At 31.6% G+C, this 16,096-nt stretch overlaps 1 protein-coding gene across 2 annotated transcripts in view; it reads right to left on the reverse strand.

Moving 5' to 3' along the window:
- Positions 1-16,096, reverse strand: part of LOC143252811 (voltage-gated inwardly rectifying potassium channel KCNH6-like) — a 53,238-nt gene that overhangs the window by 8,647 nt on the left and 28,495 nt on the right. The window contains exons 5-10 of one of the 2 annotated variants that reach the window (XM_076505532.1): positions 10,161-10,413; positions 9,380-9,573; positions 9,052-9,127; positions 6,876-7,115; positions 5,792-5,962; positions 2,904-3,258 (exon numbers count right to left, since the gene is read on the reverse strand). In XM_076505532.1, coding sequence (XP_076361647.1) covers positions 2,904-3,258; positions 5,792-5,962; positions 6,876-7,115; positions 9,052-9,127; positions 9,380-9,573; positions 10,161-10,413 — 1,289 coding nt within the window. The remainder of the gene's footprint in view (positions 1-2,903; positions 3,259-5,791; positions 5,963-6,875; positions 7,116-9,051; positions 9,128-9,379; positions 9,574-10,160; positions 10,414-16,096) is intronic. The other variant, XM_076505533.1, reaches the window with a different exon arrangement.

The raw sequence follows: 16,096 nt of genomic DNA on the forward strand, positions 1-16,096 counted from the left end.
TATTACTACTGCAGAAAGATATTAACTAGTACAATTTTGTGTTGCTTAATCTGTCACAAATTGTTATAGTATACCTCTTTCATTTTTTAGCAATTGTGGCCTTAAGCATGCAAATTTCAGTCATAATTATTAATTTTGGTGAATATTAATCACAGATGTAAGCTATTAGGCTCCAGAAAACGATATTATGGTATTCATGAAATTTTTTTTTCATTTGTATATAAGGATTGAGCATGGTTTAATCTTTAGAGTGTCAAATTGTGAATCTGATAATCTTAATTCGCGTGAAGATACCATTACCACAAGATCTCGTTCTTCATTCTGGGGCCTTTATTGTATTATAAGAATAAGTGTTGAATTCCACTATTCGAAAATGTAGCCTACCAATTGGTGTGACTAGGTATTGTTAACTGGCTGCCCTCCCTTTAGTCTGTCAGTTCAAAATTAGAATGACTAAATCATATAACCCTTGCGTCGCTTTGCATGGTATCAAAAATAAACTTTTTATAGATGAAGATTACACAAAGTAAATAAAATGACTTTCTTGTTAACAAACACACAAATCACAAAATGGTTCTAAAACCCACAAGAGTTACTTCTGAAAAAAATTAAGTTAGATTGTACTTTTTGGTCTAGAATAGCTATTGTAATAGAAATGCCGCTGCATTGTATTTCTTTCACAGTCATTTCTAAATAAAAAAGTTATCTGTGCCTTTTTTGTTTCTGATATCGTAACCAGAAAACAATTTTTCTGCTACTGTGAATCTTTCATAAGTATTGTTTTTAACAATAGCACGTCTAAACTTTATATTTCGCTAATGAATCGTTTTATTATGAAAACGAGTGTGGCATGCAGCTACTCTAATTTTTATTTAAGTATTAGTATTTCTTTATAATATTTCTTTACTTACATATGTACGAAATTGGTCTGGACAGAGGAAAAGGAAAACATTATATACAAGCAAGGAACATCCAGATATAATTTAAAGTATGTTATAAAAAGAAATAATCTTATTCATGCAAGAGAAGATTTGAAATGAGCTTTGTTTGGCAAAAAGTGGTACTACATTTCACACGTTATATAATATGTCGTAATATAGATGTAAAGCGAAGATGTTACATAACACACGTTATGTTTTCTGTCACCAGTTCAACAAGACGTAGCTGTTACATCAAAGTATTTAAACCACATCTATATAAAATTAATCCAAAACATTATTTACTGTATCAATAGATTGGCAGAAAATAAAAGTACAATGTTTAAAATATATCACTATAAAACAAGTCCACACAACTTACATAAGATGAAAATATTTCAGTAAGATTTATTTCAATATTTGGACTATCGTAAGATGTAAAAAAATGTCAGAAAGTATATTTTTATTGTAGCCTATTCATCACTTGTTTGTTCGTTCTTAAAGAAAAAGCTACACAGGCATCAAATTCAGATTTTTAGTATTATAAGTCTTAAAAATACCGCTGACTGGTTCAAATATTTCTGCAGAAACGAATGTGAATTTCTAATTTATCCGAAATACACTTTGAAAACGATTGATATTTAGTGATTATGTCTGTCAAAAAATACATTTAAATGTAGTGTATTATGTTTTCATGTAATTCCAGGCAATACGAGCATGATATATTTCTTCATAATTGTTTCAGAGAAGCTTTTTTGTGAAGGAAATCGTTACCTGACTGCTATTTTAAGAATCGATAAATTTTGAAACGGTCTCAATGCGGTTCCAATTTACATATTTTCTTAGTATTGTCTTTCTCTGTTCATTATCAGTAATTTTTGGCCATAGTTTTCGACTGCACTATTTCTAATAACGTAGTTTGATATAAGAATATATATTGCTTTTTGCAAGGACCCGGCATGGCCAAGCGCGTAAGACGTGCGACTTGTAATCCGAGGGTCGCGGGTTCACGCACGCGTCGCGCCAAACATGCTCGCCCTCCCAGCCGTGGGGGCGTTATAATGTTACAGTCAATCCCACTATTCTTTGATAAAAGAGTAGCCCAAGAGTTGGCGGTGGGTGGTGATGACTAGCTGCCTTCCCTCTAGTCTTACACTTCAAAATTAGGGACGGCTAGCACAGATAGCCCTCGAGTAGCTTTATGCGAAATTCAAAAACAAATAAAATGCTTTTGCAAGAATAGGTGTATCGCGAAAAAAAATAAAGATTATGCTATAAACGCCATATCGACACATTGTTTATTTCCTATTGTGCTGTGTTTATCAAATATTCTGTATTTTATTTTATACAAGTAAAATGAACTATATAATTTTAAACCAAAAATACAAAAGGCAGTACTAGGAAAATAACTGTCTTGACTCATATTAGGGTTTCTGTTGACAAACATTTGATCTCGTATTAAAGTACTTTTAGGAAATTCGAATAACTAGTGAATTATAAAAGTATTATTACATTTTTAACAAAAATGAATTTTGAGTAAATACCATACATATAGGGGTTTTCGTTATATATTGTTTGAGCTAAATCCTTCATTAAACGTGATAAAAAAGATTTAAGATGTAATATGAAGTAGAAACCCATTGCATGAAATTTAGTTTAATTTCCTAAATTGTATTACTTTTTTCAAAATATTATTTAAAGCAAAGAAGTTTGGGTGGAACTTGTACATAAAGAAAAGAATGTGGTAGCACATGTTATGATGTACTGATCTGTCTGACAGTCGTTCTTAAATGAAATTGACGCCTTAAATTATTTGCATAAACGATTAAGGTTTTGTAATGTGTTTTTTTTTTCTAAATTATACTATATTAAATTTAGTACATTATAATTTGCATTTTTATGGTTCTTTACTTAAATAACCAAATATTTAAAACTACGCTTCAGGATAAGTTTCTTAAGATCACAATTGACAACACAACTACCTACCTACTAAGAGTATCTATTCTTGACTCCAGAGTTCCTAAGTGACTCGAATATGGAAGATAAGGAGTAGGACTTTCGTCTTCGTGTGAATGAGAACAGTATGGAGTTGAGAATGTCATAGGAACGGTTAAACTGGAGCTCAACTTTGGACTATTAATCGTTGTCTGTTTGACGGCGCTGGTATTGTTAGAAGCGAGGAGGCCTGGTCCAGACCTGCATCTCTGAGTTGAAGGTTTTCCCGTAACTGAGGACGATAGAGGTGAGATAATGGAGTTTGTTGAAACAGCTAGTCTCGGAGCTCTACCTAATGGCATAGATGATGATCTTTTTATGGAAGTGAGGGCAGCTCTTCCTGAAACTGTAACACCAAGTGGAACTGATAGCAGTAATGATTATAGTTGAAAAAAATAAAACATTCTAAACAAAGAAAAGAGAAAATTAAAATACAGGACAGTATGTTGTTTCAATGGGCAATAAATTATTAGAAGATTTTGCAGGTTATCAGAAATAGTTAATATCCTGTTAGAAAAAAACAACACAACAACAGATTACTTTAATATTATAATGGGTATTGATCAATAAATATTTTTTTTAAGTTTAAAGTTAAATGATGCAATTCATTAATTACACCTATTGATAAAACTTATAATTCACGGCAAAAGGCTACCCCTGTATAATTGTTGGTTCATAACCTCCTAATTTACCTCAGCGATATGCACTATCGCTAAAGTATTGTTACTTTAAATCTTCGCTTTTTACGTTGGAGTTAGTGTTACTAAAATAGAAAAGTAATACAGTAAAATGACAAGAGCAAGATACAATTTTACCTTTCACAGCAATGCGCTTAACTGATAGTAACATAATGAAAATATTTTGGAATAAACAAAATGTGGTAACATGAAAACAGGAAGAGAGCGTTAGCAACAGCATGTTCCTGCATTCGTTAATATTCTACTTATGTGAGAGATGTATGAGCGTACGGATGAAAACAATGCTTTTAAACAACAACTCTGAATACAAAATTTCAGGTTCATTAAAGCTTGCGCTTATGTGTGAAAAAGGAGAAAGAAAACTAAAGCCTATATTTTGGTCCCTGGCAAGTGAGATGCAATGATATTTTAGAAAAAAAAATTCTGGAAACAAAACATAAAAAAATAAAAAATCAAGAAACAAAATAAAAAAATCAAGAAATAAATTATGTTTTTCTCCATCACGCGAAGTGTAATAAAGATGTAGAATGAGTTTTTAAATATATTTTTATAAGGACATCGAAGACAACATACGATCCAGTTACTAAGTGAAAGCTCGAAAGACATGTAGAACAAGATAGAAAACTTCAAAAATAATTCATAAAAAAGTTCATTTTTTTCTGCTAATACTTTAAACACGAATATTTTCATGAAAAGTTTAAGAGTGTTGTGATTACCTAAAATGTTTTTGAATAAACACTGTTATTTATATGAAATACTGTTATCTATTAGTGGACGAAAATAGAATGATTTTCATAAAACATGAAACCTAACTGTATTTTTTAAACAGATAACTCTATACGATTCGTGATAACGAGAAACCCAATTGAAGTAACAATATATCTGAAGACGGTTGGTATGAGTTTTAAAACTTTTCTTACAATTAAGTAGAGAATAACGTTTCGACTTTTTTAGTCACCTGAATAACTTTTGTAAACCTGAAGATGACCTAAGAAATTCAAAACGTTGTTCTCTGTTTTATTTTGATAATAAAAGTTTTAATATTCACACCAGCCGTCTTGAGATACGTAGCTCTCTTGGTTGTTGACTATTTAAAAAGTTCCTAAGATCTCTTATTATTGTAAACACTGCGCGTGTTTTTATCGACACTCTGAGGAAGGTTATAGAAAAGTTATATTACAAAAAAGTATGACGTGTGCTATCCCATTAAAAAAAATTCAGTGAAAAAATGAAAATTACGGCACATTCCAAGATAAATTATTGTAAAACTTGGAGGTGCTTAGTCATTTTCTTCAAATTATTTGCATACTTCTGAGGTATTTTAGGTGTTTGCCTTGCACTTTAAGCTGCGAGTGTTTTGCAAGAGTGACAGTTAACTTTTTAGCATGGGTGGCAAAGGATAGGGGGTCTGCAAAGCGCTTGCCTTTCCTCTGGTTAGTAGTTTGAAATTATGGTATACGGTATATAGTTTTAATAGCTTTGCCATACATACCAAAAATACAGATACAAACATTTATGCACATTTCACAAAGAGTCTCATGGGTATACATCATAGTCCGTTTTAATGTGGACTAAAATACTGCTTGAAAATAGCAGTCATCTTAAAATGTCTAGTTATTCCAAAGTCGAAGAATGTATAACATTCTACAACTATATATAATAGAACTAAAACAACACCAAAGTGGTAAAAAGTTACAAAGAGAACTAATTATAAAAAAATTAATATAATTATAAAAAATTATATTGCAAGAAATAGAAAGTCGGCAGATTTATTGAATAATCAAATAAAAAAGACGGATAAAATACAGACACAACAAATGATAATTCGAATAATTATAATTTTAGATGATGGCTAACTATTTTGCAGGTTTTTTTCTACATATTTTATACTAAAATGTATTTATGTTTACAGCTACGACTGTAGTAATATAATAAATAAAACATTAATTTATTAAATATTTTAATCACTGAATTTATTGAACACTATAAACATTTGAATTTATTCTACTATTTTAAGAAGAATTATTAAGTAATCTGTCCAAGAATAACTTGCTCTACTGAAATATAATTACTTAAATGCTTAATGCACAGACAATCTAAATAACATTTCCTCCTACGAAACTGAATAACAGTTTATTTAGATCCATGTATATTACGGTTAACTACAGTTCAGATACATACTTTGTTCAGAACCTGATACTGCAATCGTATTGTTGTCGATTTCTTTAATTGAACCAGTTCTTGACTCTAGTCTAAAGGCAGGGTTTATATTCTTTGTTCTTTCTTCTAATTTCATGGTGAGACTTCCAGAGGAAGACCGGTCATCGATTGTCTCATGAGCACCTCCTAAAACTACACTAGTTAGATTTATTACGCTACTTGACATAGCATCAGCTAAAAAAAAGCCTAAAATTTAAAGAAGAAAATTTTCACTGATAAGATAAATTATTACACGTTTTCGAAGTTTGATAAGAATCACAAATCTAGACAAATCTTCGAGTCTACTTATGTATTAATGAGCAAGTTTTCATGTTTGCCGATTTCTGTTCAGTTAATGTTTTATGAAATATTTAATGTATGAATCAGCATGATTGAACAAATGCAAACAATTATTTCTAAGTTTTGTAAAAACATTTAATACATCTTACAGAATTTTTTTTGCGTTTATAAAAAAAAGCCTCAACACTAAACGCAGAAACTATAAAATGCCATAAATATTATTAACTTTTAATCACAGCATGTGATTTACTTCTAGCAAAACTAAAGAACTTGCCAATCAGCTGAGTTAATTACATATACTTTTCTTTACTTGTGAAGATTAGAATGCTTTGTTTCATCAGTTGAGTCCCCTCATTTTTAAAGATATTTTTGAAAATAATCCAAATTATGTGTCTCGGGGCTCAGCCACGGTCCGTACTACAAACTTTTATGATCATACCATACACTTCCTATTTTTTAAAGTGCAACTTTAGATATGTAAATTACATACAACAATTGGTAAGTAAAAAAAGGGACTCTTTTTCTGTTTATTAGTTTTGTAAAGTAAATTGGTATATTGGTGATATAGTTTTAATTTATAAGAATAAGCTGTGCAATTTGAAATTTGTTTCGATGGTAAATTTCAAATAGCAACAAGATATACCATCGAATTTCATGATAATGGGAGTCCCACAGTTGCTTAAAAGTTTCATTCAGGAGCCGATTTCACACTATAAAAGAAAGGAAATTACACAGACAAATTGGTTGAAAAATTATTACTACCTACCGAAAAGTGATTGAAGTGTATTACGTTGCTTATTAGACCGATTATCAAACTCTAGATTTGCAGAAGTTATGTTTTGATTTGCTTTATATGTCGAAACCTCTAAGATCCCCATTCCACAGTATTTCCTATCATGTTCTTCATCAATTAGTTCTGTGATACATTCAGGTGATTGAGTTTGAGAAGCTTTTTTCCGCTTTCTGGGTCGGGGATATTGGTAAGCCTCAACACGTGGATCCTCCACTAGGAATAAAACACGTCAGCAGTCACATTCAAATAATGAAAACGTAATATTTTTAAATTTCATAATGAACATACACAATAGAGCATCAAACACATATTCAATTACTTCTGTCTGATATCAAGAATTTTACGATAATTATGTACTTCTACAGATGGTCATAACTCTTCATGTTATCAAAATATTATTAACATCTGAAAATAAACGCAATTTAATATTTTTGTGTGTTTAGGACAGTTTAACTGAATAAAATTGTGGCTAATTAATATTGAATAATGCGTTAATTTTTTGAAGTAATACTGAATTTTATAAATGTTGAGGGGTAAAATTTACGAATAGATTGTTTAAAGAGAATAAAAGCACATTCAAAATAAATGACATGCTGAACAAAGATACGAATTAATGTCGAAATTGCATTTAATTTGTCAACATCAGCCATAAACTACAAAAACTAACTTCAAATTTTATCCATTACGGCTTTTTTATTTTAGTTAGATAATTTTCAATATTACTTGCTACATAAAAATGAGAAAAGTGTTCCTTTAAATAGAGATATGTAGGCATCAAAGCGACTTATTTTAACAAAATAATGTAATTATATTATGTTATACAATAAGTACAGTAATTAAATGTAAAAGTGTATTATGTGTGACTTGTTTATAATAACTATGACATGTACCCGACAAACTTACTTTGTTAACCTGAAGATAACCTAAGAAGGTCAAAACGTTGTCTACACTTTATATTAATTAAAGTTTTAATACCCATACCAGCCGTCTTTAGAAAATAAAATAAACATAAATAATAACTGTGCAGTAAGACAGGGTACAGTACAAAATTGCTGACAGAACAAGTCAGGGAAAAGCATTGCTGTAACGGTTAAAATCATGAATTGGCAAAGTGAGAAATCTTTTGTGTTGAGACCCATTTAAAAAGATATTTATTTTAGATCCAGATTAATAATTTCAGAAAAATGTTTATTCTTAGAGTTAATCGTACTTTATAAGAACGACGTTCGAGGTTCTTTCCAGCTTTGGTTTTTTTTTTCTACATTGTCGGTCGTCTAATTCTAATAAACGTAATTATGTATTACCACTCGACAACTGAATATCGACTTCAAAGACCACTTCTAAGTATATTGGATGCGCAAAAGTCACTTGTAACTGTATAGCTGCACTTTATAGTTAGATACCGAATGGAAGTACTGTGATTATACTGTTTGTTGAACATATTTCACCTAAAAACTCGGAAGTATGTTTATTTTCACTGTTATAGATATTAAGTCGGAGGATACTCTTTCGCGTAATTTGCGGGTGAGATGTTGCTCTGAATTGGGATGACTGTGGTTTTGAAGCCAGTTGTTGCTACTGTGTTACAGTTTCCATTACCATAAATTTTGAACAGTCAATTTCACTTGCCTAATATTGCCATTACTTTATCATCTCTTAAAATTTCTATTGTTCCCCTTGCGATGAAATGAAGCGTTACCAGAACATCTCCACGATATGCTAGCATGGCACTATTTTGTTTTTTGTGGCATACTTACTGTGGATAAAGTATCGTGGCAGCATTACACTGTTAAATGATGAGAGAATTACCATAGATATATGTATATATATATAAAAAAGTTGCTAAAATGTCACTTATGGTGTCACAGATAGCATTAATTAAGCAAATCGTTTTTATAATCTTAAAGTGTAATTAACCTGCTGTTTATGCAAAAAGTTACGAGTATTCATGATCATGAATTCACACATAACTGTAAAATGATAAATAGAGGCTTTATTTAAGACTAAATTTCTAAAACGATCCTAAAAATGTTCATCAAACACGGTGTTTTTTTTCTAGTTTACTCTGTAGCGCTTTGTAAAATTTCATCTTTGATATCAGTAAACACGTACAGTAATAATTAAAAACAATAAATATATGAAAATACACCTTTATTAGTCGTTTTTACTTGGCCATAAGCAAATTCTCCTCTAAAAATATCTGGGTCAACTGCAACTTGTTCATCCTGAAAATACACAATTAATGACATTTAGGTTTCCTAAAGGCTGTCTATAAATTATACAAGTTAAATATATAGCAATCATTAACAGTTAATAGCAGTTTAGCACTTTCGTATTTATAATCAGTAGAATGTTATTGCAGATTTTAATGAGACAAAAACAGTACTATTTTGTTTTCTTAATACAAAAAGTGGAAGTATTATGTGAACACACAAGTCCGAGTATATTTCATTGAATTACCTACATTATCTACTTACATCTCGGAGGTTGAACGTGATATCCATGTTGTTTTTAATGGAATCGTAGAATTCTGGATAGAGCTCCAGAACGTCCAAAAGATCATCGCGGAGGATTTTATGAAGGTCACAATAGGTCAAAGCACGGACATTACAACTAGACTTTCCAACTGTTTGATAGATGCAAGGATTCTCTCCAAACACATCATTTTTCCCTATAATGCCAGATCAGATGAAATAATTAATTTAAAGAAAACTCTATCATTTCAATGTTTATAGTTTGACAGATATAATTGTTTTTTAGTATCATTTTATGTTATCTTTATCATCACTTTTTGTTCTTAGTTTGAAAGATATACTAGGGAAATTACCCCAAAAGGTATGATTTGGATTTCGTGCAAAGCTATACGAGGGTTATCTGCCTAGCTATTCCTAATTTAGCAGTAAAAAACTAGATGGAGGGCAGCTAGTCATCACCGCTCACTACCAGCTCTTGGGCTACTCTTTTACCAATGAATAGGGGGATTGCTTATCTCGTTATAAAACTCACGTAGTTGAAAGAACTAGCATGTTTGGGGAATAGAGATTTGGACTCGCTACCTCAAACTGTATGTGAAATGTCATAACTACTTGGACATGCCTAATATACTTGGTAAAGAAGAAATCATTATATTCTTCAACGAAACATTTTAGAAACAGTATACACAAATTATAGAACAAAAAGTAAAAACATATTTCTTTAAAGTAAGAAACATTATAGTTGATAATTTGCTAGAAATTTTGAACAGTCAATTTGACTTACCTAATATCGCCATAACTATATCATCTTTTAAAATTTCTATTGTCCCTCTTGCGATGAAATAAAGCGCTACCAGAACATCTCCACGATGTATTAGCGTGTCACCAGGTGGAGCATGTGTTGTTTTGAATTTCATAGAGAACGCTCTCAAACATCCAGGACTTACACTATTAAATGGTGGAGTATTTGCTAAGAGCTCTCTATTCAAGTGAAGGCATATGTCAGCTTGAAGACAGTCCGGAAACCCTTTCAGCACCTTAAACAAAAAGGTGTCCAAATATTATTTTAACTTATAAGATAGCATTTGTACCACTCTTTAGGATATCTGAAACAACGTTCAAAGCCCATTCTTTCGGTTAATTGTTTGGTATTTCATAGCGCAAAGCAACTAGGCTATCTGCGCCAAACAACCGGTAAAGAAATTAAAATAAAGTAAAATTATTTGTAAAAATTTGTAAACTTTGTAAAAAGAAATCATGTTAAGCCAAGACAAAGTCCATTTTTTGAATTAAAAACTTAAGTAGCGTTGCAAAAGCTAATGGCCCATAAATTAATTTAAAATATTTGTAAGGTGTACAATGTCACCATCATCAATGGCTATGGTTTCCCTAGATAGTAAATAGGGACAGTGGAAATCTCGTTAACCCATTCGGTTCCAAATGTCGGAGGTGTAGAGGGAGTTCATGAGACTCAATGTACAAACTCTGGTCTGTAGAAGTGCAGAAATCTCCTTTGCAGAGCCGAAGCCCCTGATGATGAATGAGGTCCAGCATCTTCAAAGCTGAGGTCCTGGCAGAGCCATAGATCAAAAACCCACAGTTTAGTTTTGATCGAATGAGAACACGAAATATCTTTAGCATAGAACATCGATCCGCTTCCCAAAAGGTGGAAGAGAGGACACTGAGAATGTTCAGTGTCCTTGTACACTTGACTCGTAGCTGCTTGATGTGTGATATAAGGGTCAGCTGACGGTTAAAGATAAGCCACAAAAGCTTTGCCCTAGAAACCATGGGAAGTACAGCTTCACCGACACGGAGTTCAGGATCGGAGTAAGAACCCCGTTGGTGGTAAAAGTACATGCAAATGGTTTTAGAAAGATAAAGGTTATAAGCGTTTGCTGTGGTGTACTTCAATAAGCGAATTGAAGGCAGTCTGTAGCTGCCACTCAATAAACCTTATGATTGATAACTGACACGAGATGTGGAAGTCGTCGACACGGAGCTCATTTGCAACACTAAGAGGGAGATGTTTAGTGATGGCATTAATCTTTATACTGAAATCGTAAGAGATTCCAAGTTTCTGAAGAAAAGAATTGGAAAGCGTCTAACCCACACGAACTTGGAATCGCGTACCCATTAAAATTGTTTTGGCTACGTAACCCATATAAATAGAGGTCTCGCAAAATGCTTTTCCTCCATGTGGTATTATAAGCCTTCTCAAAGTCAAAGAATACTGACACAAGATGTTGTTGCTTGAGAAAGGCTTCTCTGATCGACGTTTTAAGTCAAATCAGGTGGTCCACAGTGGAGCGTTGTCGTCAGAACTCACACTGGGTGGGCGAGAAGAGGTTGTTTCATTCGAGGAACCCAACAAGACGAGCATTAATCTTCCTCTCTAAGGTCTTATAGTGACAACTCGTCAAAGCAATTGGACGATAGTTTGAAGGAATCTTCGGATTCCTCCCAGGCTTAGAGAAACATAGGACAATAGCCTGGAGCCACGCATCAGGAAAACAGTCTCTTACCAGATCCGGTTAAAAACAACCTGAAGAATTGCAAGAGAAGCAAGAGATAGATGGCGCAACATCTCGTAGTGTATGTCATCAGGTTCGACCGATGTACTGCCAGACTGATGAAGAGCAAGCTTGAGTTCCATCAGTGTAAAGGGATGATTATAGTTATAGAAACGATCAGCTTGAAAGGAAACAGGCAATCGCTTTTCCTGAGTCTTGATGGCTGAAGGTGGAGGATGAAGCCAAAGTGCTAGTTATCTGGCAAAAGATTTCACCGAGAGTATAGGCGAAGCTCTGGGCATCAGCAACTTTCTGGCTAATAGTAGTCAATCACTATATTTTAATCCTTACGAGATCAAATTTTGTATCGAATTACTTAATCATAAGTGACATTTTGTTACATTTAGATATATTAGAAGGTCCGTGGGATTTTCGAACAAACCACAACCCACAGCCGCGGGTAAACGAACCGCAGACTTTAACGTTACAAGCTCGTAAACTTACTGCTATCCCACCAGATTACGTATATGAGAAGGCACTGTGATTATGTAAACAAACTCCATGTGTAGCAGCGGTTGGGCTTTTGATAGATTTTACTTGTCGGTCTTCAGATATCTTAACTCGTAGTATTCATAATTTTTAAAAAAATATTTAAAAAATCAAAATCTTCACGATGTTCATTTTGGAGGTGTTTGCTACACACTATTTTTAAAGATTCGTATTGCCAATATCAAGCTGTGTAAATACTATAAACAAATGCCTTAACTCTTAATAGTTAATAAGGTAGAACATTTCAGTTAGTTGTCACAAGCTCAAATAATTTTTTATAAGCATCGTGTCATGAACGTAAATAAAACGTGTCAGGCAGTTTAATGTAAATTTTATCTTAGTTCATAAAATTCATAATACACTGTGTTAAATTGACGTTACAGTCAAAGCTATAACAAATAACTAACCTAACCTGTTCGAAATTGTATGATAGTAACTATAAAAAGAAACAATTGTAGATATATAATATCAGGGACGTAATCATCATAAAACAATGAATAAAACCTGCTGAAAACAGCTAATTTTCTACCACTACCTTCACAGCTTAAAATACTGTTAAAATATAAACGTTGTAAAGGTTTCTACTAAGTGAGTTTTGTGAGGATTAAGGTTGTAAATTATTTTCATCATACTGTTTTACATCATCAAAATAATTCAATTTTTTATCTAAGTAGGCAATATACAAAATAATAATAAATACTTCATGCTCATGGCTAGATTTCAAATGAAATGTATCAGATTTAATGTAACCTTTATTATTTAAGATCAACATGTGGTGTATTAAAAAATATTATCCCGTCTAAAAATAAGTTCAACGCTTTTGATATACTCGCTAACACTTATTTAGCGAATGTTGCATATAATAAAGCAAAATCCCTCCGTTCACTTAGAATTTGAAAAGCGAGATAACTCTAAATAGTTCTATAAAAGCAATGAATATATTACGTTAAAAAAGGAACGTAGTTTGAGTAAATGGGCATAGACAAAAGTATGTAAATGTAAGTACACTGGTAAAAATGTTATTTATATATAACACACATATATAAAACTGGAATACTATAATATGCTAAACACTAAATTGATAATCCGTTAATCTATTAATCTTAAATAGTGAATAGGCCTAATACTAACGGTTGTCCTACTCAGATAACATTTTGAATCTGGTTAACACAAGAAACTATAAAGGCGATTATTTTAAACCGAAATTTTACGGAAAATATTTTAATACAGGACGTGTCCCTGTGATTAGCATGTTAATTGAGGATCAGATCTAAGGTGAGACCTCGAGATATTTCATTCAGGATGCTCCCAGTATGCAACTGGTAATAGTCATGTATAGCATAATATATATATATGTATAAGAAACCATGAGAAACAGTCAAACTATATTATAATTCTCAATGCCAAATATTTGTAATAAACAATATAGTTAAAGGTTTTTATATCTATATAAAAGAAATACACTACATGCAAAGCATATACCCATTATTTTATGTTTATCTTTACATCTAACTTGTTATTCTGTTTAAGTGCAAAGGAGCCCCCAATAGCATAGCGGAATGTCTACGGATTCACGCCTCTAAAAACCGGGTTTCGATACCTGTGACTGGCAAAGCGCACACAGCCCTTTGTGTGGTTTTGCACTTAACTAAAAACAAACAAACAAACTTGGCACAAGAAGAAGTGTTACTATGATATGCATTCAGATAGTTTGCAAGTAAACCTTCAGAGGGTGATGTATATCAATTAATACTTATGGTTGGCAGAGCACATATAGTCCATTATGTAGCATTGGGCTAAATTACCAACAAACACAAACAGTCTTGAAATCAATATTTTGTCTCATTTACATATTGTTGTGCTTATGCTTATTAGCACTGAAAGTTTTTATCACAACTAAATTTATGTTTCGTAATATTAAATATGTTTTAAAAATGTGGACATTGTTTCTAGAGGTTGATGATATTACTTGGCAAACTGTTTTATTAAGGTTAGTTCTACTGGGGTGGATGATGTTTCTATAAATGGATAGTTCTATAAAATGATGAGCTCATGATAGGATGTCTAAACACATAATTGCATTATCCATGTCTACATTTAATTATGATCCTTAAAAGTTACGAGTAAAACCATTATATCAATGAGACAACTATTATGACACTTATATATTATCTAGATTTATCCATTATTTAATGAATGTAAATATTATATCCAATAATTTACCTTACATACTTTTACAAATACCAACTGCTTTCTGTATAAAGTACTTTACTGATTTATTAGTTATTTAGTTTTCACTTCTATACTTAATGTTCTTGACATACGTTTTGCATTTGCTGATATTTTATTTGTATATTTATACTATGTATTCTCTGTTTGTACAGAAAAGGATACATACTTAAAATCACATATTTAGCTTTTCAAGTTGGTTTGTTCTACTGAACCTTAATAGATCTATGTTTAACCATTATTATTTTTATATTTAACAAATTTGGTTTCTTTAATGAATTAGGCATAATAATGAATGTATTTTACTAAAACTTGGCTGAACGGATATAAACGATTTTTCTTCTGTAATGGAAGCTTAGGACACAATACAAAGTCTGAGTCTTCCTCACATGCTTGCCTGACTGAATATAGTTGGCATACTCAATGAACTTTTATTTTAACAAATACGAAGGGTAAGCAAGAACGTCACTTAACCATGCCCATTTTAAAACTTCCCTGGAATTTGATAGTTTTGTAGCACACACATAGATATGCATGCGTAATATATACATATATACTACTAATTTGTAATGATATAGAGGAGACTAAAGTTATGGCACTTTCAAACACATATATTTCTAAACAAATAAGATATTCTATTCCTGTATCTTTTAAAATTTTAAAAGCAGTTCGTGTACATTATAATGATCAAACGTTTTAGTTCAATAATATACACTTTCATACACGAATGAACTTAATTTATAAATGATAATGTGCAGTTTTATATTTCAACTTCACTTTCCTAAAAAACAATTTATATACGCAGGTCATATACCGTATGAGCCTTGCATTCTTCATTATTCATATAAGTGTTTATACATAGCACTATTTCAATTCCTTTTAACTTATGAAAGTCAATTTGCTTTTTCATGTTAGATATTGACTTTTCAAAGTCTATTTTTTTTCTATGTTAGAAAACTTCCAATCCCATGTTATAACAGTTAATGAACATGTATTTTGAAACAGTTTTGCAATGGCTTAAATTATTTTTTACTTAACAATTATACAGATTGTTATTTTCAAGTTAGTTATCATATATCAAATAAAATCTAGTATTTCAGATACAACTTGTTAATGACTCTCAACTTATGACACATCATAAAGGTCAGTCTTGCGTTGACCAAATATATTTCATAATATACATGAAGTGGCCAAACATTGGCCTCTCATCTATATATAAACTAAAATCAAATTAGTCTGTAATCAGTTTGAATTTCAACATTCAAGCAATTACTTTATATTGTAGTTTTAATAAGGATAATTATCTGCTGTAAGTAATATTCCATATTTTTAAATATATTCCTGAATTAAATGAAACATAGAGCTATTTAGATACTGATAATACGTAATCAAGATACAATACATACAACTGTATACTTATGCATGATAT

The sequence above is a fragment of the Tachypleus tridentatus genome, chromosome 6 (assembly GCF_004210375.1).
Source record: "Tachypleus tridentatus isolate NWPU-2018 chromosome 6, ASM421037v1, whole genome shotgun sequence".
Classification (NCBI taxonomy): Eukaryota; Metazoa; Arthropoda; class Merostomata; order Xiphosura; family Limulidae; genus Tachypleus; species Tachypleus tridentatus.